The 25,588-nt window shown below is 40.9% G+C and overlaps 6 protein-coding genes across 8 annotated transcripts in view; 2 read left to right on the top strand and 4 right to left on the bottom strand.

The window, feature by feature from the left end:
- Nucleotides 1-6,867, bottom strand: part of mboat2a (membrane bound O-acyltransferase domain containing 2a) — a 12,833-nt gene extending 5,966 nt beyond the window's left edge. Inside the window, exons 1-9 of the mRNA XM_055160960.1 lie at nucleotides 6,507-6,867; nucleotides 5,956-6,059; nucleotides 5,805-5,883; nucleotides 5,572-5,699; nucleotides 5,346-5,438; nucleotides 5,096-5,245; nucleotides 4,958-5,022; nucleotides 1,881-1,950; nucleotides 368-551 (exon numbers count right to left, since the gene is read on the bottom strand). Coding sequence (XP_055016935.1) covers nucleotides 368-551; nucleotides 1,881-1,950; nucleotides 4,958-5,022; nucleotides 5,096-5,245; nucleotides 5,346-5,438; nucleotides 5,572-5,699; nucleotides 5,805-5,883; nucleotides 5,956-6,027 — 841 coding nt within the window. The 5' untranslated portion in view covers nucleotides 6,028-6,059; nucleotides 6,507-6,867. The remainder of the gene's footprint in view (nucleotides 1-367; nucleotides 552-1,880; nucleotides 1,951-4,957; nucleotides 5,023-5,095; nucleotides 5,246-5,345; nucleotides 5,439-5,571; nucleotides 5,700-5,804; nucleotides 5,884-5,955; nucleotides 6,060-6,506) is intronic.
- A 169-nt stretch (nucleotides 6,868-7,036) lies between these two features.
- On the top strand, nucleotides 7,037-11,140 carry LOC110155234 (cleavage and polyadenylation specificity factor subunit 3). The gene is made up of 18 exons (XM_020919297.2): nucleotides 7,037-7,107; nucleotides 7,196-7,259; nucleotides 7,555-7,652; nucleotides 7,732-7,860; nucleotides 7,927-8,104; nucleotides 8,258-8,347; nucleotides 8,412-8,562; nucleotides 8,631-8,806; nucleotides 8,875-9,033; nucleotides 9,385-9,531; nucleotides 9,599-9,751; nucleotides 9,861-9,969; nucleotides 10,045-10,143; nucleotides 10,220-10,314; nucleotides 10,384-10,471; nucleotides 10,603-10,669; nucleotides 10,752-10,848; nucleotides 10,922-11,140. Exons 1-18 carry the CDS (start codon nucleotides 7,037-7,039, stop codon nucleotides 11,021-11,023), a joined length of 2,073 nt encoding a protein of 690 aa, XP_020774956.1. The 3' UTR covers nucleotides 11,024-11,140.
- Nucleotides 11,141-11,359: 219 nt separating this feature from the next.
- Nucleotides 11,360-12,755, bottom strand: LOC110155237 (dnaJ homolog subfamily A member 3, mitochondrial-like). Its single transcript, XM_020919299.2, has one exon. It carries the CDS (start codon nucleotides 12,737-12,739, stop codon nucleotides 11,798-11,800), a length of 942 nt encoding a protein of 313 aa, XP_020774958.1. The 5' UTR covers nucleotides 12,740-12,755; the 3' UTR covers nucleotides 11,360-11,797.
- A 62-nt stretch (nucleotides 12,756-12,817) lies between these two features.
- On the top strand, nucleotides 12,818-14,303 carry iah1 (isoamyl acetate hydrolyzing esterase 1 (putative)). Its single transcript, XM_020919298.2, has 6 exons — nucleotides 12,818-13,098; nucleotides 13,203-13,255; nucleotides 13,336-13,487; nucleotides 13,570-13,731; nucleotides 13,815-13,936; nucleotides 14,007-14,303. The coding sequence occupies exons 1-6, from the start codon at nucleotides 13,036-13,038 to the stop codon at nucleotides 14,178-14,180; spliced, it is 726 nt and encodes a 241-aa protein (XP_020774957.1). The 5' UTR covers nucleotides 12,818-13,035; the 3' UTR covers nucleotides 14,181-14,303.
- adam17a (ADAM metallopeptidase domain 17a) lies at nucleotides 14,284-21,181 on the bottom strand. The gene is made up of 19 exons (XM_055159824.1): nucleotides 20,948-21,181; nucleotides 20,659-20,791; nucleotides 20,175-20,308; nucleotides 20,005-20,093; nucleotides 19,751-19,922; nucleotides 19,547-19,677; nucleotides 19,355-19,441; nucleotides 19,100-19,225; nucleotides 18,750-18,894; nucleotides 18,535-18,626; nucleotides 18,305-18,457; nucleotides 17,911-18,110; nucleotides 17,687-17,790; nucleotides 17,469-17,603; nucleotides 16,761-16,888; nucleotides 16,606-16,684; nucleotides 16,450-16,538; nucleotides 16,314-16,373; nucleotides 14,284-15,166 (listed from the first exon to the last, which is right to left on the bottom strand). Exons 1-19 carry the CDS (start codon nucleotides 21,045-21,047, stop codon nucleotides 14,783-14,785), a joined length of 2,541 nt encoding a protein of 846 aa, XP_055015799.1. The 5' UTR covers nucleotides 21,048-21,181; the 3' UTR covers nucleotides 14,284-14,782.
- A 350-nt stretch (nucleotides 21,182-21,531) lies between these two features.
- On the bottom strand, nucleotides 21,532-25,108 carry LOC110155247 (14-3-3 protein beta/alpha-A). Of its 3 annotated transcripts, none has more exons than XM_020919309.2 (6): nucleotides 24,949-25,108; nucleotides 24,149-24,547; nucleotides 22,974-23,100; nucleotides 22,596-22,759; nucleotides 22,401-22,496; nucleotides 21,532-22,319 (listed from the first exon to the last, which is right to left on the bottom strand). In XM_020919309.2, the coding sequence occupies exons 2-6, from the start codon at nucleotides 24,440-24,442 to the stop codon at nucleotides 22,251-22,253; spliced, it is 750 nt and encodes a 249-aa protein (XP_020774968.1). In that variant the 5' UTR covers nucleotides 24,443-24,547; nucleotides 24,949-25,108; the 3' UTR covers nucleotides 21,532-22,250. The 3 variants fall into 3 exon arrangements, with proteins under 3 accessions (XP_020774968.1, XP_020774970.1, XP_020774969.1); XM_020919311.2 differs by having other exon boundaries at nucleotides 24,149-24,457; nucleotides 24,949-25,106; XM_020919310.2 differs by lacking the exon at nucleotides 24,949-25,108 and adding an exon at nucleotides 24,664-24,801.
- Nucleotides 25,109-25,588: the final 480 nt, after the last annotated feature.

The raw sequence follows: 25,588 nt of genomic DNA, 5'->3' as shown, positions 1-25,588 counted from the left end.
TCATGTGTATTTTTCCATACTTTTCTGTAATATATGTGTCTGTTTTGCAGCTAATGAGTCTGGAGAGACTCCTTTGGACATCGCTCGCAGACTCAAACACATCCAGTGTGAGGAACTGGTGAGTACCACATGACACATTGGACTCCTCTCAGTGAGTAAACTCATCTGTCCTCCTGTCTGTCTACTCGCATGCAGCTGAACCAGGCACTAGCGGGGAAGTTCCATGGTCATGTTCATGTGGAGTATGAGTGGTGTCTGTGCCATGATGACCTGGATGAGAGCGATGAGGACTTGGATGAGAAGGTGAGAGACCTGATCATGTTAGGTCACAGTTACTTCAATTTCTTTGTTGTGATTCCTGTATTACCTGTGTGGAACAGCCCAGCCCGCTGCGCAGAGAGGACCGCCCCCTCAGCTGTTACACCCCCTCCAGTGCTCGCGATGGACTCAAGGACAAGCACAGAGCCTTCATGGTCAACAATGAGACCTACGGCACTATCCTGAGCTCTAACGCTCAACTCGGACTGCCCTGTACTGGGTCCGCCCCTCCACTACCACCAAGGAACCTGGGTATGCTAGAAAACTATACAATACTATATACAACACAGTATGCATGTACTTACAATAAGACACAACCTTTTTAACGAGAGCATTGCTTTTGTTGAAAGAGCAAATAGTATGTGAGTAGATTTTTTACAGACTTGAATGAAACGCTCATTTCTGTTTTTCAGTTCAGTTGCCTGGTTTGGGAGGGACAGCTCAAACATCAGCACCCAACTGGAAGCCCAGTACTTTAGACATGTGTGGGCGACAGAGGTCATCTTCAGACCCCCCCAACATGCACCCTCCTGCTCCCCCCTTTAGACTCGTCTCAGCTGGAGGTGGGAAACCCTTTGTACTGCTGTATTATTCCAGCATTCACGGTAGTATGTTATGTTTTAAATCACCTTTGTGTTTCAGGACTAACGTCCTCTGTATTAAAGTCTAAGTCGGGCTCTAGAGCAACACCTCCTCGCTCGTCTGCGAGGTAAGTATATTTACAGCGTCTCTCACTTACCTGATGACAAATTTGTGTAACAGTGTGCACTCTGACAAAGAGAACACAACTGGCCCTCTGCCACTGCTCACTTCAAAGGCTCAGTGGCATTTTGATCTTGATTTCTGAAAAGAGCTTACCTTTTAATGAATTCTAGTTGCCCAGAATTGTAAAGAAAGGCAGGAGGCTGTGGATGTAAACTCAACATAAAATGATTCAGTATTGCTCATTTAAGCCTGGCCATACTTCTTGAAATTGACCCCATTGTTTTTGTATGTTTTTAGTGACGACTAATGTAATTGTAGAGAAATATAATGTTTTTTTCTGTTTTCAGATATGACAAAGGTTTCATCCGTGGACCTCCTGCTCAAAGTGAATCTTCTGAAAGACTAGGTGAGTAAACCACGCAACTAAATGGCAGCTCATTCTGCCCACTGCGCAGAATGTCTTCCTGTTTGACACAGAGAATGGGAAGCCTGTTTATTGTCAAACGTGATGTCACTGCCTCTTCCTGTTCCAGCAAAGGAAGTGCCTGGCTGCCCTCAGAACTCCAGTGGTCAGTCTCAGGGGCCAACGCACAGAAAGGCCTACAATGTGAGTAATTGTACAATACTTCTGCCCCATATTTTTTTCTACTACGGTCTTGCTCTTTCTCAGCTTTGTCCTAGCTCTGTCCATCACTATTATATACTTACTTCTCTTTTCTAGTCTGTTTTTAAAATAACCTTAATGACTTTTATAGGCCCAAAAAGTTAAAGAGTTTAATCCTTGTTTTTCAGAAGCAGAGGCCGAAGAGAGTAAAAGCCATGTACAAGTGTGTTGCAGATAACCCAGATGAGCTGACCTTCTCTGAGGGCGAGGTGATTGTGGTGGACGGAGAGGAGGACCAAGAGTGGTGGGTCAGTATCTCGGCACTGTGAAGTGACATGTAGAGATGACAAAGAATGAATGTCTGTAGAGCATATTATTTAGTTAAGCTAAACCCAGGATTTCCTGTATGACAAATGGGGTCCGTGGTTACATCGCTGTTGCAACATATGCGGCAGAGCTATGGTTTATGAATAGTTACACATTAAACATACATATCTGACTTTAAAATTATAAAACGAGAATGAGAAAATGAGATGTCAGACCTTTCCAAAATACAGAAATGTAGGAGTTTTAAGAGATACACAGTTCTTGCACAAAACTCTTGGGTTTCAAGGTAGAATTTTCTGATTTCAGGTTTAAACAACAACATTATAAGATTTGAATGTTGGAGAGGTAATTGTTTCTTATAGTTTCCCAGTGGTCGTGATAGTGGAATTGTACTATATTCTAATTTAGCCAACCCAGTGCGTAAATGTATTGCAACTTGATGATATGAGTTATAGAGTTCATTGAGTTGCTGGACTATATATTATTTATCTTAGTTTGAAGCTTTAGTAGAATATTGTCTTGCACTGTTGGATTATCTTTTAAGTTATGTTGTGTTTTCAGCTCGGACACATCGAGGGGGACCCCACGAGGAGAGGAGCCTTCCCGGTCACCTTTGTCCACTACATTGCAGAATGAGAGGGGCGCCCCCGTAATGTTGCCGATTTATAGAGCAAATGGTATCTCGAGTGTCCTTAGGACTTCCTGAACTAACACTAAAAGACTTTTAAATCCTCACACAATGAAAACAATTCAGATTTCTTGTGTAGCCGATTGTTCTGTTCTTAGAGAATACATAACCCTTTCAGCGTTGCTATTGAGTCAGCACTGGTTGCCTGGTGTAGAGGCTATAAAACATGAGTCTTAAAACTGGGACACAATGAAGCAGAGCATTCCATAACGTAAATGAAAGATAATATAAGTTAACTCACTGGACACTGACTTTTGTCTCATGTAAATAGTTGTTTATATTTTAATGTAATGTAAAAATGAATGTGCTGGGGTGAAGCAGAATTGTAGCTTAGCCTCGGATGGACTTGTGTGCCTAAGTAGAAAAAGAGGGAAATAAACAAATCATTAATATTCTGTCTGAGAACTAGTTTGTTTTACATGTTTAAAATGGAATGCTATTATTTAACTTACTAGCTGCAGACTGTACCTATATTTGTACTCCCTCTGCTGGGGAATAGTGGTACGATCAGATTACGCCATGTTAAACAATTACATACATGACTGGTGGTAATGTAATTTTAATAAACATGTACAAAAATCACTGTACCACACCCACGAACAAAAGGTATATTAAAGAAATTACTTGCTGATAGTGCTATGAAAAAGTATTTACCCCCTTACCGTTTTCTTACTTTTTTTGCACCTTTGTTATTCTTAGCCATTTCAGATAAAGCAAACTTAAATATTAGACAAAGATAACTCACAGGTAAACACAAAATGCAATTTTAAGTGCTGATTTTATTCATTAAAGGAAAAAAGCCATCTGAACCTACATGGCCCATGTGAAAAAGTAATTGCCCCCTAAACTTAATAAATAGTTGAACCACCCTTAGCAGTGACAACTGTAGTCAAGTGTTTGTGATGACTGGCTATGAATCTTTGACATCGCTACAGAGGAATTTGGCCCACTCTTCTGTGCAGAATTGCTTGAATCATTGTTCTGCTGCAGAACTATGTGCGCTTCACGTCACAAACTGATGGCCAGGCATTCCCCTTCATTTTGTTTTTGTAGAGAGCAGAGTTCAGAGCATGGTTCCTTCAATCACAGCAAGATGTCTAGGTTCTGAAGCAACAAAGCTGCCCTAAACTCTGCCATGTATGCCATTTTTGCCTAGTCTCTTTCTAATGGGTGAGTCACGAACACTGACATTTACTGAGGCAAGTGAGGCCTGCAGTTGTTTAGATGTTTTTCTGGTTTCCTTTGTGACCTCTTGGATCAGTCGTGGTTGTGCTCTTGGGGTAATTTTTGAAGGCCAGGCACTCCTGGGCAGGTTCACCACTGTACCATTGGTGGATAATGGCTTTCACTGTGGTTTGCTGGAGTCCTAAAGATTCAGAAATGGCTTTGTAACCCTTTCCAGGCTGAAACATGTCAATTACTTGTCTTCTTATCTGCTCCTGAATTTCTTTGGATCATGTCTTTGGTTCAAATTGGCCTACTTCACCTTGCCAGACAGGTTCTATTTAAGTGATTTCTTCATTTGAAAAGTCTGGCATCAATCAGGCCTGGGTGTGGCTATGAAATTGAGCTGAGCTTTCCACAATAATATGATTAATCACAGTTACCGTTCCTCATAATTTAACAAGCGACATGTAGGTTTGGATAGTATTTTATTCTTAACAAATAAAATCATCACAGAAAAACTGCATTTTATGTTTACTTGGGTTATCTTTGTTTAATAGTTAACTGTTTTAGATCATCACACATTTAAGTGTGACACACATGCAAAAAAAGTAAGAAATCAGGAAGGGGGCAAATACTTTTTCACAGCACTGTTGATTAAGAAGTCAAGCTGCTAGTACCATTTATAAGAAAGTTATTGGAAATGAATGCCCAAAACATTGGCTAAAAAGATATTAAAAATAGTCATACAGAAATTGCACATTACCTTAAGCACATAAAGATTAAAACTAAAGGTACCACATAAGAGGCAGGCATGGTCTATTTAAGGCTTTGTATCCATTTCAGGTCAAAGTATAAACTTAACAACAGTCTGATCATTTTCAGTAAAAGAACAAAACAAAAAATAATCTCATGAAAACAAACGTGTGGGTTGAATCCTGTGTACCAATAGAGACATTACAACGTTGTAAGTACAAAGTACCAAATAACTCACATGTATCTGTGTATATGTGCTCTTTCTGTACCAAATGTGTGAATATAATTTATAAATATACAGTACATTTTGAGGTACAAAAATATTATTCATATTGTCTTACATATTTCACAAGCAAAGGCACTCATTGTGAGGAGTTCCACTTGCTGGTCAGGACTTCTCGGACGCCAGAGCACAGTCAAATGCCGTTGATAGTACCTTACAGATGGCCTGAGCTTGCTCCTGCACATAACAGCAGAAGAAGGGTTAATACAATGTCTGGAAGCTTACAGCAGGTTTGAGTGCACAAACTCACTGAGCTGTGGCACTGGTACACCCAGATGCTGCACTCTTCTTGGTTCAAGTCTGTGGTTTTAAGAGCCAGAAGATTTTTTCCTGCTCCAAGGCCATCATCGTAACACAACATTCGGACAATTAGGTACAAGGGGTGCCGATGCAAGACATCCTACAAAAAAGAGCCCAAATCCTATAGCGTCACAAACATTCAGCAGAAATAGAAGTCCAAATAAAAATGTATTATTTTGTAACTAATTTATAACACTTACACACTGGTCAACTGAGGCCACTTTGACTCCATGCTTAGACACAACCAGAATCATCTCCTCCTCTGTAGGCACAAAAGGCAGCTTCCCATCTTGCTGAAGAAGGAATAAAATCAAACAAATAAAATGTTGGTGAAAATGATTCATTCAAATAGCATGAAAAACTTTCAGTCAATGGCACAAATGGCTGCCATCCCATTTCTGCTGGTATCTGGAGCACAGATGTCACCTGGGCTGTGTCGATGTAGTTGATGAGGTCCAAAGGCTCCTGGAGAGTCCTGCTCATGTCAAACCTCATCTTCTCTAAGGCTCCAACATACTTTACCCTGAACTCTGCACACGCCTCAGAGCTGTTCCCTGTACACAGTAGCACACTGATATCACTAACGCAATATTTATTCTTTATTTATTACCCTACTGAAAAGCCTGAAGTTATTAAATGTTATTGAAAACGTGGTGCACCTGAGCTCTTGGCAGAATCTGTGTCGAGGCTGGCAACAGTGCTGGACCTGGACAGCCCTCCTAGACTGGACTCCACAGACTGGAGGGTACAGAGGAGAGTTAGAGCTCTATCCAGACATCACCTGTGTGTATCTGTGGGCCGGGCTTGTACTTTGCTCTTGGTGCTGATTTCACTGCTCTGGGAGCTGCTGCTGCTGTGACGCTTCTTTACTTTCCGGAACATTCTTCACCATGACGACCGCATCCACACTCAAACTGGGAACAAATGTGGGAAAAAAACGGCACAGTGATAATCATCTGAGCTAGGGTGACCATCACCGTTTCCACAGACTCAGTTTCACAGGCAAGAAAGTGTTAAAAAGAGTAGCAATACTCTTAGAAGTAGTTAAATGTCAACATACTAATATACTAATAATGCACCAAACCACATCTATGCTCTGCTCCCTTTTCACAGGAGATAGTAGTAGCAATAAAACATTTATAACTCGTTGGCCTACTAGGTGTTCCATCACATCATTTATTGAAGACATGTTTGGCAGGGTTGCGCCATCTTATACATTTTAGGCAAGCATTCTTGCATTGTGTGAGTTCGAGTGCTGAACTTACATAAGTTTACATCACACTAATTCAAACCAAATACCAACACTTGAAATATGAAAACAAAAGCAGAATATTCATACAGGCTGTAAAAGAGTCGCCAACCTTGATCACATCTATTCGTACCGACGCCTCTTTCGTGTCACCGTTCGGCTCCAGATGTTATTTTTCAGCCAAAAGTCTCATGTTTACTTCGCTTTGAGTGGACGACTTGCCATCATTGAGGTTTAACGTAACCTCCACCCAAAGCTCTTAAAGGGAGCGCAGCCGAGAACTTCGCCAATGGACTTTTTCCTTCATACAGTCACTAAATACGCTTTCTGGTCTTTAAAATGTCACGAAATCTTCATATATATAAACCAGTTAACTAGAAGAGAGACTATCCAATTCACACACTCAGTATAAAACGTGAATGTGTTGGGTTTATCGCTCATGGGTGTCGGTAGGAACCAAAGTGATGGAGGCTTTTGATTCTATCCGGAAGTATTTTGGTTCAAAGGCGGAAGTGGCCCTCCCAGAATCTGAGGCCCTCCCACTCATTCAAATATGAGCTGCAGCATCTGATGGAGAGATTATTATAGTGTAGTAAATTGATAAGGCTGTCAGATATTTTTATGCCCATATTATAATTAATGATGGCTGCAAGACGTAAATTAGACGTTATTGTTCCTGCCGAGGAAAGTGACCAGCTGCATATTCGACCACTGTAAGATGCTTTAGCATTTTTTTTTAAATCTATTCTGCATAATGCTGTGTGAGCTGTGCTTAATAAATATTTTTTCTGTATTTAACAGGGGCGCTGGGCAGGAGGTTGGGAGATCCTGTATAATTCTGGAGTTTAAAGGAAGAAAAATAATGGTACTGTATTATATAGTATTGTTGTGATTTTAATCTATTTCTTATTCTGTAAAGCACTATGAATTACTTTGTGTACGAATTGTGCTATACAAATAAACTTAACTTGCCTTGCCCAGTAGTGTAGTGACTTGGAGTCTTATTACCCCTGAATAGCATGCTTTTACTGTAATTTCGTTCATTCATGATAGTGTATGATGTATTTTAGGTATAAATATCCAAATAAAATAAAGCACATGAAGTTCAGAAATTGCATCATTGTCAATTCAGATGACAAATGTAAGGTGTGTGTTTTCAGCTGGACTGTGGGATTCATCCTGGTTTGGAAGGAATGGATGCCCTTCCATACATTGATCTGATAGACCCAGCAGAGATAGACCTGCTTTTAATCAGCCAGTAAGTGTTTTATTCATTTCTCTGTCCATGCACCAGTGTGACAAAACGCAATCAGATTTTTAACACTTTCATTTGACAGTTTCCACTTGGATCATTGTGGAGCTCTGCCCTGGTTCCTCCAGAAGACCAGTTTTAAAGGCCGAACCTTCATGACTCATGCTACTAAAGCCATCTACCGTTGGCTGTTGTCAGATTATGTCAAAGTCAGGTTGGAATGGTGTATTTATCTCAAATCTACTTTATACCATCCTTCATAACCTTTATTATCCTGTAGTAACATTTCAGCTGATGACATGCTGTACACGGAGACAGATCTGGAGGAGAGTATGGACAAGATTGAAACAATCAACTTCCATGAGGTCAAGGAGGTGGCAGGAATTAAGTTCTGGTGTTACCATGCCGGTCACGTGTTAGGAGCAGCCATGTTCATGATCGAGATCGCAGGAGTCAAGGTGAGAATAACAGATTCATTTAGCTTGTTTCAAAAACAGTAAGGTGCTGAAATACCTCATAGACTGGTCACCCTGTGTGTCATGCTTAGTACAGAAAGTCATAAAGCCACATACCATTGATAAGTTATTCTTTTTTTTTTCTTCCTCTCAAAGTTGCTGTATACTGGAGATTTCTCACGCCAAGAGGATAGACATCTAATGGCTGCTGAAATTCCGAGTGTCAAGCCTGACATCCTCATTATAGTATGCTGCCTTTTATTTCAGTAACCAAAAAAACAACACCTAATCTCCATGTGGTCCATTTCAGGAGTCCACCTATGGCACACACATTCACGAGAAAAGAGAAGAACGAGAGGCACGCTTCTGTAACACTGTCCATGACATCGTGAACCGGGAGGGCCGCTGTCTCATCCCAGTCTTTGCTTTAGGACGGGCCCAGGAGCTGCTGCTTATTCTTGGTTAGCAGGTGCCCACTCATATTGAGTGCAGGAAAGTCTGGTTTTACAGCTAATGTGCGCCTCTGTAGATGAATACTGGCAGAACCACCCCGAGCTTCATGACATCCCCATCTACTATGCCTCATCTCTGGCCAAGAAGTGCATGGCAGTGTACCAGACCTATGTCAATGCGATGAACGACAAGATCCGCAAGGCCATTAACATTAACAACCCTTTTGTTTTTAAACACATCAGCAACCTCAAAGTATGTGGCTCTTTGTCTGCACCATGTGTCAACTTTTGTGCGGAATTTTCACGTTGCGTTTTCTACAGAGTATGGACCACTTTGACGACATTGGCCCCAGCGTGGTGATGGCATCTCCAGGAATGATGCAAAGTGGATTGTCCCGAGAACTGTTTGAGAGCTGGTGCACAGATAAAAGAAATGGGGTTATCATCGCAGGTTACTGTGTTGAGGGGACACTTGCTAAGGTCAGCTCCCACCAGCCTACTTGACAGTGCAAATAGTACATCTGTTGTTTACAATTTTTTGTGTTAAATGGTGATCATTAAGTGTGTATTCTTTATGTGGAAGGAATTAATAACAAAAAGCCATTTGTATTTGTATTTAATTGGTCCAAATAAAACAAAATCAGAAATTGAAGAAAGAAATTAACTGAAGAAAAATAACTGATAATAATTGAAATAAATAAATAATTTCATCCAGCCTTATGGTGTGCAACATACTTAAGGAAAAGGGCAATAAAATAAAATTCAGCTACAATTGCACTTTGCTGACCATTCTTAAGTATTCCTTACTTAATGTTTGTGTTTTGTGTCCAGCACATTATGTCAGAGCCCGAGGAGATCACAACCATGTCGGGACAAAAGCTGCAGCTAAAGATGTCTGTGGACTACATCTCCTTTTCTGCCCACACAGACTACCAGCAGACCAGCGAGTTCATCAGAGCTCTCAAACCCCCACATGTGGTAAGAGCTGACTTGGATCATTGTTTCTTGTGCCTACATGACCGCACCACCTGCTCCCATATTTTAGATTCTGGTGCACGGGGAACAGAATGAGATGGCTCGGCTTAAGGCAGCTCTTATCAGAGAGTATGAAGACAATGACCAAGTGCACATTGAAGTCCACAACCCCCGCAACACAGAGGCCGTCACACTCAACTTCAGAGGAGAGAAATTAGCCAAGGTCATTCTCACCTGTAGTATTTTTATGTTATGGAAATTTTGGAAATGTTCTGCAAGTTTAATAAAACATGTTTTGTGAATCTAGATGCTTGAACTCTTTGTGTTTGTAGGTGATGGGCTCTTTGGCGGATCAGAAGTGTGTGCAGGGACAGAGAGTCGCAGGAATCCTGGTGAAGAAGAACTTCAACTATCACATCCTGAACCCCTCTGATCTTTCCAGTGAGTGCCTTCCTTCTCATCAGCCCCTCTAATGCTCTCAGGATTTAGCATGTGCTCAACTGTTTGTGTTTACAGCATATACAGAGCTGACAGTGAGCACAGTGAAACAGAGCCAGGCTATCCCCTTCACTGGCCCATACTCCCTCCTCGTGTGTCACCTCCGGAACCTCACTGGTACCGCTCACACGTCGCCCTTTGATCTCATTTAGCAGATACACTGTTGTTTGGACTCTCTTCTTGTTTGTGTTAGGGGACATAGAAGAGCTGGAGGGGACAGAGAAGAACACTCTAAAAATCTTTAAAAGCATCACTTTGGTTCATGAAGCAGGGATGGTGTTACTTGAGGTTAGTCTATATTTCTGCAAAACTTACATCAAAATAGTAAATAAATTCAAGACATTTGGATGTTTTTAGTGGATAGCAAACCCTCTGAATGATATGTATGCTGACGTGGTCACAACAGTGGTGCTGGAGGTCCAGTCCAATCCAAAGGCTCAAAGGGGTTTGTCTGACAGCCATTTAAATGAAAATCTCTATTTATGATATTTGTAATTTTTTTCATCATTATTATTTTAGAATTAATTTAAAATGTAATTGAAATGACCTGATTTTCTGATTTTGTTCAATAATCAGTAATGGAAACCCAGAGTAACATTATGGACTTGGATGTATTCCAGGCTCGACTTGAAGTGATGCTGCAGTAAGTGCATCTCTGTGCCTCATATTTATTTAAGATTTGCCTCAGTTTCACTTTCACTCTTTTATCTCTATGCTCTGTTCAGGGACATGTTTGGAGAGGACTGTGTGGCTTTCATTGATGGTAAAACTATTGCAGTAACAGTTGACAGGAGGGTTGTCCACGTCTGTGTGGAGACCAGGGTTAGACACATAAACTGTTGTAAAATACCTTTCATATGGGTAACTATGTAGCCTAATATATGTTTGTGTATAGACGGTGGTGTGTGAAGACAATGGCTATGAAGACGACTCTTTAAGAGAAATGGTTGAGTTGGCCATGCAGCGGCTCTATGATGCACTCAACCCCGTCATCTGAAGCCAGTTTACAATATAATTTATGTATTTATTTAATTATTTGTAGTGATTTTACCCTGTCTTTGTAATTTGACATTTTGATAACTCTATTTGGAGACAAAATAAATGTTTTGCTTTCTTATCACCCAGTCATCTCAGATGTAGGAGACTTGGATTTCTATATATTTCTATATAGGAAGGCTTTGCCAAATCTGTATCCTTTTTATGATAGAAGCAGAACCTGCAAGTATGGATGAGGAAACATTTATCTTAATTATGTTTAGTTACATTGTTGGAGTTAGGTGATTTCTGACACAAGTAAAACTTTGCAAATAAATGCTGGAAGAAGACAAAAGCATTTTTGGTATTGTTTGCATTCTATATTTATTTGGCAAACAGAAAAAACAAACCCATGTTCTAACTTCTAATTAAGTTATGTTAAAACCATTTATTTAAGTTATGAGCCCACTGCTCTCTGGGCACTTTTAAGACATTGCTGCAATGCCTTTCAAGTAAATTAGCAACTTTATAAAAGTCGTAGATGAGCAATGACTACGTGCCAACTATGACAGTCACGTATGTCTATAATTTTCCCAACATCAGTTCCAACCCCTCTCTCAACTCGTGTTTGAGTAGCAGTTAAAAACAGTTAATACCAGTTCTGCGGGTATTGCACAATGAAAACAGCAAAATCTCTGCATTGACAGTGATGCAGAAATGACAATGTCGTCTTCAGCTGCAGAAAACTGATTCAAGACACTTAAAAGCTTTTCATAATGTAGGCCTATTGCGCTTTTCAGCTCCGTTTGAGGCTGATAAATATCCCTATGGCCATCACCAGGAGCATCCCCACCCCAAACCCCATCACTCGGTCCATTCTTTGTTCCGCCATGGTCTCTTCTTTCTTCCTCAGCATCTCCACTTTGCGCACACGGATGTCTTGCTCCCTCTGCAGCTGCTCACCGTAGTGGGATTTGAAGAACTTGTCGAAGTCAAACACCCGCGCGCTTTCCTCCTGGCCCATCATGGGCCTTCTGGGATCGCGTTGCTGCTTGGCGGAGCTTGGTGTGGGAGTGTCTTTAGTAGAGGGTCTGGCAGAAGCTGTGAGGTCTGAGGAGCTCAGTAACCCGCGGTCGTACTTTTTGCGCAGAGCTTTGTTGCCAAGAACAGTGTATGCTTCGTTTATCTCCGAGAAGCGCAGCGTAGCCTCCTCAGTTCCCGCATTTCTGTCCGGGTGATACGCGAACGACTGTTTGTAGTATGCAGTTTTGATTTGGGCTTGAGTGGCATTTGCTGAAACTCCTAAAATATCGTAGTAGCCCGTTTTGCTTTTGTACAATGGCTCTTGGTAACCACCATTGCCACTGTACGCCCTAATAAAAACTAAAGAGTAATTTCTTGACCCTTGGCTGTCTAGAAGTCGCCTGCCATAGTTTTGAATTCGCTTGACGCGTTTCGGTCCATAAAATGTAGCCGATTCCTTCTGATAATAAATGTCCAGGGTGGAAATCACTGGCTTGACCCTTGTACACCAATCCGTTGTGGGAGAGTCCGACACACATCGAGCTCCTTTGCCGCTCGTGTTTACGATGTTTTCCAACAGAAACCAGGCAGACAACGACGATACACGCCGTGTACCTTTATACCACAGGATCCCAGTCTTTGGACGAGCACAGAATTCAGTTTTAAGTCCAATGTCAGATCCTCTCCTTGTCAGGCGCACTGCCCCAGCCGCCATGTTCACAAAACACTAAAACAAGTCGCCGGTTACGTCCGACTGACGCAGTGCCCCCTGGTGGACCGGAGCTCACTTCATCACCGAGCTCTAACCTCAAACTAACAGGATTCTTACCGTAAACACAGTTACTAATTCCCATTGTAGCCTTTTTATTTATTTATTTATTTTTTACCAAGTCTGTAATTTTGTAATTATTTTATTAAAGCCAAATGTAATGATTTCATTATAACCACAGCCTTTACTCTGAAAATGCGGGTTTGTTGTTTCACTTAGCTTAACCGGAAGTAAGTTTGAAAATGTTTAACTGTAGAGCAGTCGTTTGGCCTAAAATTATATTATTTGGAGATTCCATAACGCAGGTAGATCCTGCATTTGTTTAGCATTTGCTTGATTTAAAGTTCTACTTGTTCTTATACATAGCTTGTGACAGCATGGCATAAATATTGTACTGCTCGTGTTTCAGTTTTCTTTTCAGCCAAATGGATGGGGGGCAGAAATTGCGAACAAGTTAGCGAGGTAATTCCGACTATGAAAAACACCACTTTTTAGTAAAGCAGTTACATTGAAAAATACAGTAAAATGCACGTTTGTTTCAGGAAATGTGATGTGGTAAACAGAGGGCTGTCCGGTTACAACTCCCGATGGGCCAAGATCCTTCTGCCGCGGCTTGTCGGAGCTCAGGACTCCACGGACAGCCCCATCGTAGCGGTCACAGTTTTCTTTGGGGCCAATGACGCTGCTTTGAAAGGTACACAGGGGTCCTGCCTATGTGAGGATTCACTTTAGCTCTACCTGTTTCTTCTATAATACTTATGTTCCTCTTCCGTCAGATAAAAATAGACAACAGCATGTACCACTTCAGGAATATTCTGAGAATTTGAAAGAGATTATCAAAATCCTGGCATCTGTAGGTGTTTCTGCAGACAAAGTCATCTTCATCACGCCCCCTCCTATTCATGAGCCAGCCTGGGAGAAAGAGTGCATCATAAAAGGTTGACTCATTTTGTGGACTTAGCAATCAGAATGTTAAGTAAATAAAACATTTGCTTCCAAAATCCTACTTCCAATCTTTTAGGGTGTGACCTGAACCGAGCAAATTCAGTGACAGGTCAGTACGCCCAGGCTTGTGTGGAGGCTGCGGGACAGTGTGGTGTGGACGTGCTGGACGTATGGACGCTGATGCAGAAGGATGGACAGGTGTGTGCCACATTGGTTCAGTGATTGTATATATTTACTGTGATTCTTTTACTTTCCTTTTTGACTTCAGGATTTCACAGAGTACTTGTGTGATGGGCTGCACCTCTCTCAGAAGGGAAACCAGTTTTTGAGTGAGCAGCTGTGGAGGCTGCTGCAGAGGCGTGTGGAGGACCTGCCCTTCATCCTTCCTTACTGGGCAGATGTGGACACTGGAAGTCCAGAGACCAGTCTGCTCTGTGACTGACACTACAAGCAACACCCTCAGACCTGTTGGTGCTTTGTGATATAGAAAATATATAGTATATGTGCAGACAATTGTTAACTCAAAACAGTGAAAATGAAGAATAAACATTTAGGTTTTTTTTTATTCATGTTCTTCAATTACTGACAAGTCCCACAGATACCAGCTGTAACAGTTCCAATCTCACAGTGAAAGCACAATAATTCTGACATTCTAAACATTTAACGTTATTCAAGGCATAAGTGGTAAAACAAGTGCATTACCCTAAAAAAAAGTTACAATAATATATGTATTGAAGGAATTCCATGTCTCTACAACTTAAATAAGTCAAATGACATTGTTAACACTCACTAGATATGTCACACAATTAGAAAAGGCACATTAAATACGCTTACATACCATTACTGCCACTGATGATGTTTTGAACTGTTTTGAGGATGTCAACACTGATGTGAGTTACAGACTATTGTTCCCACTGTAATCAATTTGAAATGCAGATAACAAGCTTGAGTAGCTATTAAAAACAAACTTTCCAGTGTTTACAGAACAAGCCTTGAGTCCAGTGATAAATGACGAAGGTTAAAATATCTGTATGATGAAGGCTCTCAGCACTCTGTCTCTTTGGTGTCAATGCAGTCCTGCCGGCGCAGGCGGTGCCGCTCCCGGCCCGTTGGGTTCTCGCTCAGATCCTCGCAGGAGGATCTCGTAGCCGACGAGGAGGCTCCTGCGGTTGTGAAAGCGCCGGGGGCCTCCTCTCCGTGGGGAGAGTCGCTGCTGTCCTCCTGGATTGTAGCCATCCGTGGGCCCCCGCCGCTGTCCGGACTGCGGCTGGAGCTCTCCCCTGGAGCCACGGGTTTGCTGGCCATGAGAGGCTGGTTCTGAGGGGACAGAGAAGAGGGCCCGGTCGGGCCTTCGGAGGAGAAGTGTGCTCGAGGAGGCTTGACGATGCGCACGGATGTGGATTCCAGATTGCTCAAGATTTCTTGACTCTGCAATAGAAAAACATTTATACTTATGACCATGTAAAGTACAAATGTCTGGTGCTACCACAGACATGAGGAGTGATTGATAATATGGTACTTGAGTGTAGACACGCTAAACACTAGTTACTCTTTCTGTACACTAATGCACCTTCTGTGTCAAAATCAAAGATTTGACAGTGCAAAGAGAAGAGAAAACTGAGAATTTGATGACAGTTCACTTGGAAAATTCCTTTATAATAGACAAGTGGTGTATTATAAAGAAAGTAATAATAATACCTTTTTGAAGCCACCTGATAATACTGTGGCAGAGCAATAATGCAAACTGAAAAGTTGACAGACACAATGGGTGAGAGTGGGCACAAGACAACAGTGAGGTGCAGCGGCTCACTCCTCTGCACTGGTCACAATTCACTGCTGCTGCTCTCATTTAGTCACTTCTGTTCCTGGTGCCTCACCAAGGCTCAGAATAAATGTGCAGCCACCCAGAGCAGGCATCGCATTAAGCAGTGAGTGAGTGTAGAAATATTTAAATTGTGGGCCTCAGACCATGCAGCGCCCTGGACTCATGGCAACACAAGCTACGTACACACACTCACCTACAGCTGGAGCACGACTACAAACCTCCACCATCCGCTGCAGTGTGTGAAGGGGGGTCAAGGCAGAGAGCAGGTCAGTGTCCCACCTCAGCACTGACGAGCCCTGTCTAAACCTGCAATCTAATCTCAGGTCTGATGAAACCCTGGTTGGTTATCCACTCAATCCCGAGTCATTTAATGAGTCATTTATAACCTGAGTTAAACCTGCTCCAGGGCAGAGGTGCCATGTGGAAAGCAGCAATTAGCTAAACCACGTCTATATTCCAAGGTTGGAATATAAAAGCCTATGCCATCGTACAAACCATGTCAGTACCACGGTATAGGCTTTTGAGCATGCACTTTTAAAAATTATTTCTCTGCTTATAAATATGAAGTGAATTCAGTTTGACTATGGGACTTCATTTGGCCCATTAAATTCCTCATGTTACCTTGTTTCCTCAAAATAACCAATGCTTCTCTGATTAAACATGCCATTGCCAGTAAGACATTCTGTTAGTGAGGTTAGTGAGACACACTCAAGCACAAATTTGACACAAAGAATGATGGGGTAGACTTACACTGGGAGGGTAGTAAAAGCACTTGGCGTTTTCTTCATATTGCTGGTCCAGTTTTTTGTCCTGCAGAAGCACACAAAATAGTGAGTTAGAATGTTGCACACAGAGAATTAGAAGGAGTCTGAAGACTGAGGCTCACCACACAGTGCACCAGGATGCTCAGAGGGATCCAGAAGACTAGGGAAAACACTACCACTGACCCCACAATGTTATCGGCCAAGAACTTGCCTAGACTCAAGCATAGCTTAAGGTTAGAACCATCCACCTGTTTAGGCCTACTTATATACACACTCACCAAATGTGTTGATGTTGAGTTTGTCAATAAAATCCCACAGCCTTTCGATCACATCCTGAACCTGCTTCATGCATTTGCCCTTTGATCAAACAAAATACTCACTGTAATTATGTTTTAATATACCATTTAAAATGTGAGAAACATTAGAGACTTACAGCCTCATCGCAGAAGCCCACAGTGCAGGGCTTCCCTTTGCGGAGGAACAGGTAGCTCCCATTGGTCAGCTTAAAAGGAATACATGCCCCGTCCTTCCTACAGCACACTTTACACGAGTGCTCCGTCTCTACAGGACACATATACATATAAAAGCAACAGTGCCAACATTAGAACTATACCTTGGTAAAGGGCAACATTATAAACCAAATCAATGAGTTTCTCTTTTACCACGCATTGAATTTAGTTTTTGAAAATAAAGCCGTATCTTCTTGTCTTGCTCTCATTAATAGTTGTGGTTAAAGGGGGTTTATTACACTTCTATACTTCAGAAAACATCATACAATTTTTTTTTTCTGAGTCCATGCACCCCTTGCTCCCCCTTCAGAGTATTATCACAACACAATGAGCGTGCATCCCACAAATAAACATTGCATTAAGTTTGTGAAGTTGTAGTGTGTTATTTTGTATCCTGCCTTTGTATATTTATGGAAAATGGTTGTGGGGTGATGTAGGCTTGAGAACTGTGCTATAGACAGGATAGTACTTTAAGGAGGGTTCGGATAGTGCTTGAGAGAGATCGCAACATTACTCAAACGTGCATGCACTTCAGGCACGTTTTAATGAGGGAACAACGTTACAACATGTTAGAAAGCTCAAAAGGTTGACTTTACATAATACTCCCTCTTTATGGATGAGTGAGTTACTACCGTTGCAGGCACAGGACTGGAGGTTCTGCATGGCCTCACAGAAAGGGTTACACTCTCCATTTCGACACCTGCCATTGTCCACACACACCGTGTCATCAGCTGCGTTCACTGGTGGAGGGCACTTACTGCTGTTTCCTATATTAAATACAGATATGAACTGCACATGAACTGTAAAGGTTCTTTTAATTATGAATGTTAAAACTGTTAAACATTCGCACCTGTACAGGAGGAAATGCCTTTACATGTTGCATTGATGGCCTCTTGGCACCTTATTCCTGCTGGCTTAAATGTGCAATTCTGACAGCATGCACTGTTTCTATCACTGTGTTTAAAAAGAAAATATTAAAGCTGTTACAATGAGATATTTGACAAAATGTCAAATGAACATGTCTCCCCTGTAAGTAGGTTCATGTGAATAGTGTGAGTAGTCTGGGAGTGTTACCTGCACTTAACAGCAGGTTTGAACTTGCAGTCAGCTGTGCAGCAGGTGTCATCATTGAGGTGGAGCAAACCTGGGTCACAGTCCTCGCCCTCCTCTACACGAGAGTTCCCACACACTTTACTGTTTCGCTCCTTGAAGCAAACTGGGGCTTTAAACCGCAGGGTCTTTCCAATAGATGTCTTGCTGCAGTTGGAGAAACGCTGGAGGGAATAAAACGTTAAAGTTGCACGTCTTTCTCAAGCAAAAGTGTACCAAACTGGAAAATAGCTTTACTATTGCACAAAGAACATTTTGCACAGGTGTGTCTAAGTATTTGTATAGATCTTTGTTTTCATTGTATTGCACTCATTAGAATTGCCTTATGTGTGCACATTGACAGTTTATTTTAAGTTACCTTATTGTTGTAGTGGTCCCCGCTCACAGCGATGGGGTACATGACAAACTTGCCCCCTTGGTCATCAGTGGGGGCACACAGAGGGATGTTATCAGGGTCGTGTTCGGCTCCAAAGTTGTGTCCTAGCTCATGAGTGGTCACCAAATCTGCCTCCTAATGCAACCATAATGATTTTAATTTAAATTTCCATTAAAAAAAAAAAAAAAAAGAAAGAAAGAAAAATCAACTACCTTTGTTAGGATGGTTTTGCCATAATTCTTGGTGCTGGTCAGTCCAGTGTTCAGGTAGCTTGGTTTTTTGGCTGAAGCAGAGGGATAGTATGCTACAAAAAATAGAAAAGAAATGAATTAATAAAACTATTAACTACACAGATGCTTATCAAGATCATAAGCCACACTTTGAATAAATCTGCCAGCCTACAAAATGAAATTGTGGGCCTACTTACGTTTGGGACAGAGGCCACCCAGCGCATGGGGTTTGGAGGGAGCCACATAGGCGAGGCCCAGAGTGCCCTCGTCAAAGTCCTGATAGGTGAAAAGGTGAGCCAGACATACACTGGATGCATTGTCCGCTATGTCTGCACTGAATTGCTATGAAACAAAAAAGGTCATAAGTCAAATCACAAACCTTTAATCTGTAGCATTATAGGATATGATTATCTTGTCATGTAATATATTTATGTTTTAAAACAAATTTCTCAAATCAAAGATGCTACTTGGATGATTTTTTTTTTGCTCTAATATTCTAACTGGACTTTGATTATGTTCTTAAAACAGAGTCAGTTTGTAATAGTACCTCCAGGAGCTTCTTCACATCCCAGGCTTCCTTTCCCTTCACAGTGCTGTTTTCCATGTTGTAGTGGATCCAGGAGCGGGGGTCACGGCCTGGTGGAGGCTTTGTGGGCTCTTTGTTGATGATAATCTGAAACAATTTCCAAATATTAATAGGACGTTAAATATAAGAGAAAACATAATTTATGTTTTCTAGCTTCCCATGTGTGTTAGCAACCAATTACACATAAAAGAATTAGAAAGGAGAGCTCTCAGATACCTGTTGGATCTGTACTCCGTACCCTTTGAACTCCTCATCCCATGTTGTGTTTCTATAAATGTCATCAACTCGATCAATCAGCTCAATCTACAGGATAAAACCAATATGTCATTAGTATGAAATATAGTAAAAATACAACAATAAAAATAAAACATTTGCTCAATAAAAATATAGACAGTTGAAAGGGAGTACCAGGTAGTTTAGAGTGACACTCTCCTGTCCTCTCCCCATGTGCCTGTAAAAGCGGTAATCGGCCACCAGCAGCAGTGGGCATGTATTCTTTCTGTGATCATGGACATACCTCTTCTCTCTGCTTTGGGGTTCTAAATATCCAAAAGACATTTCAAATCAGTACACTAAACAGTCCAACAAAAAACCAAAGTAGGATGTCCATACCATGCTCCTGTGGCCCATGGTTTCGCCCCAACTCTGACAGAAAGTACTTGTCCTGAGCCTGCATATAGCCGCAAACTTTTGGAGAAGCCATTCGACTCAAATTTTTTATATCTTCAGAGCGATAAACAAGAAGGCTGCCATCGGCTGCTGAATTTGTGAATCTCCATAATGGCTGCAAAATAGTGATAAAACTGTAAGACGGCAAATAATAATAATAACAACATACTTAAAATGTGAGTCAACATAGTGTATACTTCTATTGTATATTCAGACTCCTCAGTAAGTATGTGTGCAGAAAACTCATCGCCATCTATGTGTGCTTGGATGCGTGAATGTTCTTCCCCTGCAAAAGATCACTGACAATCAAAAACCTATTTTAATCATCTACACATCTTGGACAAAAACAAACAAAACTTTAACTCACCAACAACATGTCCTGTGAAATAGTTCTGAAGCTGAACATCATAGTCTTTCTCCCCACCATTTTTATCAACAAACACAACCTTAAAGTCCTCAGTAAAAAGGCCAGTGTTAGAAGTCAGATACAGCTTGAAGTTCCTAAAAAGTCAGAAATTATGTTCACTTTTGACATTATTCATTAACCGTGGGATGGTGATTACATTAAGAGCAGGAGATCACATATTGGTGATGAATACTTTGTGTGGTCCTGCAGAGCCAAATTGTTTCTTCATTGGTGATCAGTAAATTCACTTAAAAGTGACCAACAATGATCCGTTTAAAATGTAGAAAATAAAACCTTTCGGTACATCTGCCCATTTTATTTTAAAACGTTCAGAGTTTCGCTCTCCATGCCCAAGTCTACGTACAGTTTACAGTTTTAAAGACGTAGACGAACACGTAGACGACGCTAATACAAAATATAGAGTTTTAGGAAGCTGTTTGCGGACCTCTGCAGAGCAGTGAAGCTGACCAGTCTCTCTAGGTGCGAATGGGTGTGGACGTCTCTTCTCCGCACGGAGTGCATCTGAAGTCTCGACAGCGGCAGGATGTCAAAATCCGACAGGATTGTGTGGAGAACATCTATCCATATTGAGATGTGCAATGAAAATACAAAGAAGCTTTTTTAACACATTCAATGAGAAGCAGTATGATGATTAGAAAACTGTCTAACATGTAAAACAAAAAACAAACAAACAAAATATAGCCCATACTTGGCTCCCTATTTCATAAAATTACCATATTTTTTGCTTTGTTCGCGGTCCTCTTCGTTAAAAAATTTAATGGCGCCGATTATCCAGTAGGAAACCACGAAGTTGAGCAAAAATAGTATCTTCATTGTATAAATATGTACTAGTTCAACTCCGGCATGATCAGAAATTTAAGAATTAACCGATTTACTCAGTTTGGTTTTCTTTTTCTGATTCAGAGCTACCCGGAAGTGGACTGACTGCAAAACATCCGCAGTGAACGGGTGGGCCGGAGGGACAATTCAGAATATTTAGAATCCGTACAAAAATAATGCGCATTATTGATTTTGATAAATCAATTGATTTAAGCATATTTTAGATGTGTACATTTTCCTGATTTTAATTGTAATAAAATAAAATTATATTTGGTTTTAAATAAGCGCATCTCTATGACGTAACTGTACCTTCTTCCCACCATAGACAGCATGTAAAAAGTAAAGGGTAGTGCTTACTTATAAAACCTGTGGTAGTCTTCCTCCAAAACAAAGAATTAATAACCGATTTTAAACAGTCTAAAGTACTTTTGGTAAAAAGCACTGTGTATACTGTTAAAGTTCAAAATGAAAACACACATTGGTTTATAAAATGCTTTATTCTTTTTAGCCAATACACTGGAATCCAAACAGTTCCTCAAGGTTTTGAGCACTGCAAAGTGAATATCAAAACAATAGTGGTTTAGATAATTTATGACAATCACTAGACAGATGAACAAATCTGTATGGAAATTTACCATTTTGACCATTTAAAATGTGATATAGCAATTGACCCCATTCCAGTGTGACATCTAAGACAAAGATTTATACTAGAACCTCATTTTGATCAAAAGAGCTCAAGAGCCATGCTTCAAAATAACAATGATACAAGGAAATAAGCATTTAAAACAACCGTCTTAACAATGTTGGGTTAAAATTGTTGCCAGCTTGTAATGAACACTGGCTACTCCTGTACTATAACATTATAGATCTCAATTGCTCAAACCGCAAGCCCTTGACTAAAGAGTATAGACAAAGGTTTGGAAAAGGCCCTGGTGTAACATTTGCTTTAAAGCATTAGTTCAAAAAAGCAGTATGAGAATTTCCAGTCAAAAGCTGATGGCAGGTTATGCAAGTAGAGGTAAAACTGCACATATACAAGACAGGACAAACCAAAAGGAATGGACAAGTTTTTCATTACTTCAAATCTAAACAGTGAAAATATTTTTTATTTGAAATTTCCATTCACAACTCTAAGCAATGGGAATCATAGGAAGAATGATGAGCATTCAGGAATGAGGAAATTACTTAAGATGAGACTTAGTTGTCATTTTCACCATCTCCTCCTTCTCCATCACCGTCATCACCAGCATTATCAGAGGTCCATAGCTGTGAAGACACAAGGAAGAGAATGTTTTTGTGTTTTACTTTTTAGGATTTACAGTTCAATGACCGAAACTAGGAACTTACTGTCAGGTTGTCTCTCAATAGCTGCATGATCAGAGTGCTGTCTTTGTAGGAGTCCTCATTTAGTTTGTCCAGTTCAGCAATGGCTGCATCGAAGGCCTACAAAAAAACAAAAAACAAAAAAAAAAAAACAATGTGAGTACAAGTAGTAATGCCTAAATATACTTTACAATTTCCTTCTCCATCAAATATACACACTTCTTTTGCCAGGGCGCAGGCTTCCTTGGGTGAGCTGAGAATTTCATAATAGAAGACAGAGTAATTCAGAGCCAAACCCAGACGAATGGGATGAGTAGGATCCATCTCCGATTTGCAGCATTCCAGTGCATCCTCATATGCCTTTTTGGAATTCTCAGTAGTGTCTGGGAGGAAAAAAAATCATTTCACAACCATCAAATTTTAGTCTTAACCTCCATATTGAGGAGAAATTAGTGTTCTTGTTCAGTTTATGGACAGAGCATGTCTCAGAAAATCCAGAATTCACTCTGAGCTGCATACAGTCCTTAGCTTTCACACACTGGCCTGTTATAATTCTAACCAATGTGTTGAGTGCATTCAAAGTAGAATGCAACTTACCCTTTTTATCAGCTTCACTGGCTACTTCAGCAAGGTAACGGTAGTAGTCCCCCTTCATCTTCAAATAAAAAACATAGCTCTCAGCGTGGTCCTTAGAGTTTGGAATTAAATATTCATCCAGCAACCCCTGCAGAGAGAATAAAACAATGTCAGCCCACTTCAATGTATACAGCTATGCTTTTACTCCAGCGTCTTAAGTGATGCTAAATTATGATCAGAAAGAAAAGGAAAACTGGTTCCTGTTTTACCTAAGGAATTCATTGATTCTAAATGAATGTTTAAATATTAGACAGTGAACAGTTCTATTATACTATATTTAATACCTTGCGTTTGTTACCTCTTCTGGGGAGATTCTACAGAGCAGTTACGTTAAAATGCCAAAACAGTAAACCCACATGGGGACAACAAATGGTGCAGTGTGAGGTTGCAGAACTGGACTTAAAGGACATGCTCAAAGCAACTTGGGTTTGAATCATGACCAGTTGAATATTTTGACTAGAAATGAGGACATCCTAAATTGCTATTACCAGTCAAGATATGCATTAAAAAAATAATAATAATTTGTTAGTTACTCACTTCATACCTTTGGGACATTCTTCAACAACTTCAACAAATTTATATTAAAACCTACAAATGACTTTTTTTGTTCCCAGGGTTTGTTGGAGAAGGCTGCAAAGCTTGCAGCAATACCACAGACAAGTTAAGGCATGAGCACTGACACACTTAGGAGTCTACAGAAAATGCCCCGGTCCAAAGGGCTAAAAAGGATGTACTTCACAATGGATACAGCTTTGAGTGTAGAAAAAAATATATACATGTTTTTTATTTCCTTCTTTACTCTTAAAAGCTAGCCTTGTGGTCCAGTTTGTGCCATGAACATCTTTTGAAGTCTACAAACTCAGACTATGGGCCAATGAATCAAAATAGCTGAAAACAGAGACAGCAGTAGGACTGCATTCCATTTCCTGTAACCATACACCACAGATCCACAGATCGCACACAATATCAAGAATGATAATGAATAAATAAATGAATGAAAATTAATAATAATAATAATAACAATAATAAAGAATGAGCATTAATTAAATTTTTGTAAAGCATTTTACTCAAAGTGTATACCAAATATTCAGAGAATATATGTTTAATAAGGGTAGAAGTAAAAACTAATTGATTACCAAGACAGTGTTGCAGATCGTTTTCAGCTCCTCCTCCACTTTCTCCTGATACTCCTTGACCAGCTTGTGTTTCGTCTCGCTCGGGTCTGTTTTGGAGTAAATGCTGGACAGCATCCTCCATGCAGACCGCCTCGCCCCGACCACGTTTTTGTACGCCACCGACAGCAGGTTCCTGTGCTCTATTGACAGTTTTTCGCCCTTCTGTGTGACGGTCTTCATGCAATCAGCCATGTCGTCATAGCGCTCAGCTTGCTCTGCCAGCTTGGCCCTCTGGATGAGCTCTTCGTTTTCCATTGTTTAAACTGATTTCTGGACGGGACAAAGAAAAATTTGAATTTTTCTCGAATTTCTGTAGATCTGGAGAGGGGACGCTGGTCTGAACGACAGCAAAAAATTAACCTGCGGAAAAGGGTAGGCGTGTGAAATACCACATGAAGAACGTCGTGTACGGTTAAGAAATTGAGATTTCGCTAAACTACTAAAAACGACAGCGTTTACCCGCGGACAGTACTCACTTAATGGAACTAACAACAAATTATAACACAATCAGCCATTCGTGTAAAACACCCGCTGGAGTTCACGCTGAGCCCCGCCACAAAGCAGTCTGGAGGGGCTAACTAGCTAGGTAACGCTAGCATGAGCGAAATTTAGCTTTAGCGAGCTACACTGGCCACTCCTTTCTATTCAACTCGACCATGAGCACTACTCCTACACTTACAAAGCGTTTGGGAGGCTACTCTTTTCTCCGCCGTGCACATCTACAACACAGTATCAAAATCAATCGACAGAATGGTTCCTACCTGCCAAATTTCAATTTGCTTCACGAATTGATACGGCTTGAAAGGTTAACCAGAGGAGCAGAAACGGCGGTGAAAAACCACCTAAACTTGCTAAGATGGAGCAGTCGAGCCGAGGGGCTGCTCTCCAATTGTAAATCTTTCTGAGTATTGATTGACAGTAAGGTTCGAGCGTACAGACCAATCGTGGCCCTGCCCTGGCAGAGTGGGCGGGCCTTGTGTGTAGGTTTGATGAGTGCGCTGCAGTGACCGCACAGCGTCACCACACGGCCGTGCGGAGCGGCAGCCAATCAGCTTGCGCTTTTGGTCGTGATTTTCACACGCTGTAGGCTCTGGTCCGCGTGGTAGGCGGGCGTGGCACTCTACGGTTTTATGCTGTATACACTGATCTATAATGTGACTTTGTAATACATTAATGGTTATATTTTATAAAGGGATTTAGTTTAACTATGAGCTACAAACGCTAGGTTAGGCTAGGTTCACACACTATACTCTGAGGAAACCTATATAGCCCCAGCCTATGCTTGTTCTGTGAGCTTGATCTCTATCAAACCCCTTAATCAAGGGGACACAGTATGTCAAATTTACGTCTATGAAATTTTAGCCATATTATAATAGTTTCCCCTCACTATGTGCTTACTCA

The sequence above is a fragment of the Boleophthalmus pectinirostris genome, unplaced genomic scaffold (genome assembly GCF_026225935.1).
Source record: "Boleophthalmus pectinirostris isolate CB_2022bp ecotype Guang Dong unplaced genomic scaffold, ASM2622593v1 HiC_scaffold_10, whole genome shotgun sequence".
In the NCBI taxonomy this organism is placed as follows: Eukaryota; Metazoa; Chordata; class Actinopteri; order Gobiiformes; family Gobiidae; genus Boleophthalmus; species Boleophthalmus pectinirostris.
The sequence above is the reverse complement of the archived record's forward strand: the minus strand, read 5'-3'. Positions and strand labels throughout refer to the sequence as shown.

Excerpts from the sequence above, each read along its gene's own strand:
- LOC110155247 (XM_020919309.2), bottom strand. The coding sequence starts at position 24,442 with ATGGAAAACGAAGAGCTCATCCAGAGGGCCAAGCTGGCAGAGCAAGCT. Across the intron at positions 23,101-24,148 it reads CGATCTGCAACACTGTCTTG|GGGTTGCTGGATGAATATTT; the intron begins GTAATCAATTAG and ends TTCTCTCTGCAG. Across the intron at positions 22,760-22,973 it reads CAGTGAAGCTGATAAAAAGG|ACACTACTGAGAATTCCAAA; the intron begins GTAAGTTGCATT and ends TTTTCCTCCCAG.
- adam17a (XM_055159824.1), bottom strand. The coding sequence starts at position 21,047 with ATGAAGATACTATTTTTGCTCAACTTCGTGGTTTCCTACTGGATAATC. Across the intron at positions 19,226-19,354 it reads ACGGAGTACAGATCCAACAG|ATTATCATCAACAAAGAGCC; the intron begins GTATCTGAGAGC and ends AAATTGTTTCAG. Across the intron at positions 16,685-16,760 it reads TGGGCTTCTGCGATGAGGCT|GGCAAATGCATGAAGCAGGT; the intron begins GTAAGTCTCTAA and ends GTTTGATCAAAG.
- iah1 (XM_020919298.2), top strand. The coding sequence starts at position 13,036 with ATGTTTAACTGTAGAGCAGTCGTTTGGCCTAAAATTATATTATTTGGA. Across the intron at positions 13,488-13,569 it reads CAATGACGCTGCTTTGAAAG|ATAAAAATAGACAACAGCAT; the intron begins GTACACAGGGGT and ends CTCTTCCGTCAG. Across the intron at positions 13,937-14,006 it reads TGATGCAGAAGGATGGACAG|GATTTCACAGAGTACTTGTG; the intron begins GTGTGTGCCACA and ends TTTTGACTTCAG.
- LOC110155237 (XM_020919299.2), bottom strand. The coding sequence starts at position 12,739 with ATGGCGGCTGGGGCAGTGCGCCTGACAAGGAGAGGATCTGACATTGGA.
- LOC110155234 (XM_020919297.2), top strand. The coding sequence starts at position 7,037 with ATGGCTGCAAGACGTAAATTAGACGTTATTGTTCCTGCCGAGGAAAGT. Across the intron at positions 7,108-7,195 it reads CAGCTGCATATTCGACCACT|GGGCGCTGGGCAGGAGGTTG; the intron begins GTAAGATGCTTT and ends TGTATTTAACAG. Across the intron at positions 9,970-10,044 it reads GAACCCCTCTGATCTTTCCA|CATATACAGAGCTGACAGTG; the intron begins GTGAGTGCCTTC and ends TTGTGTTTACAG.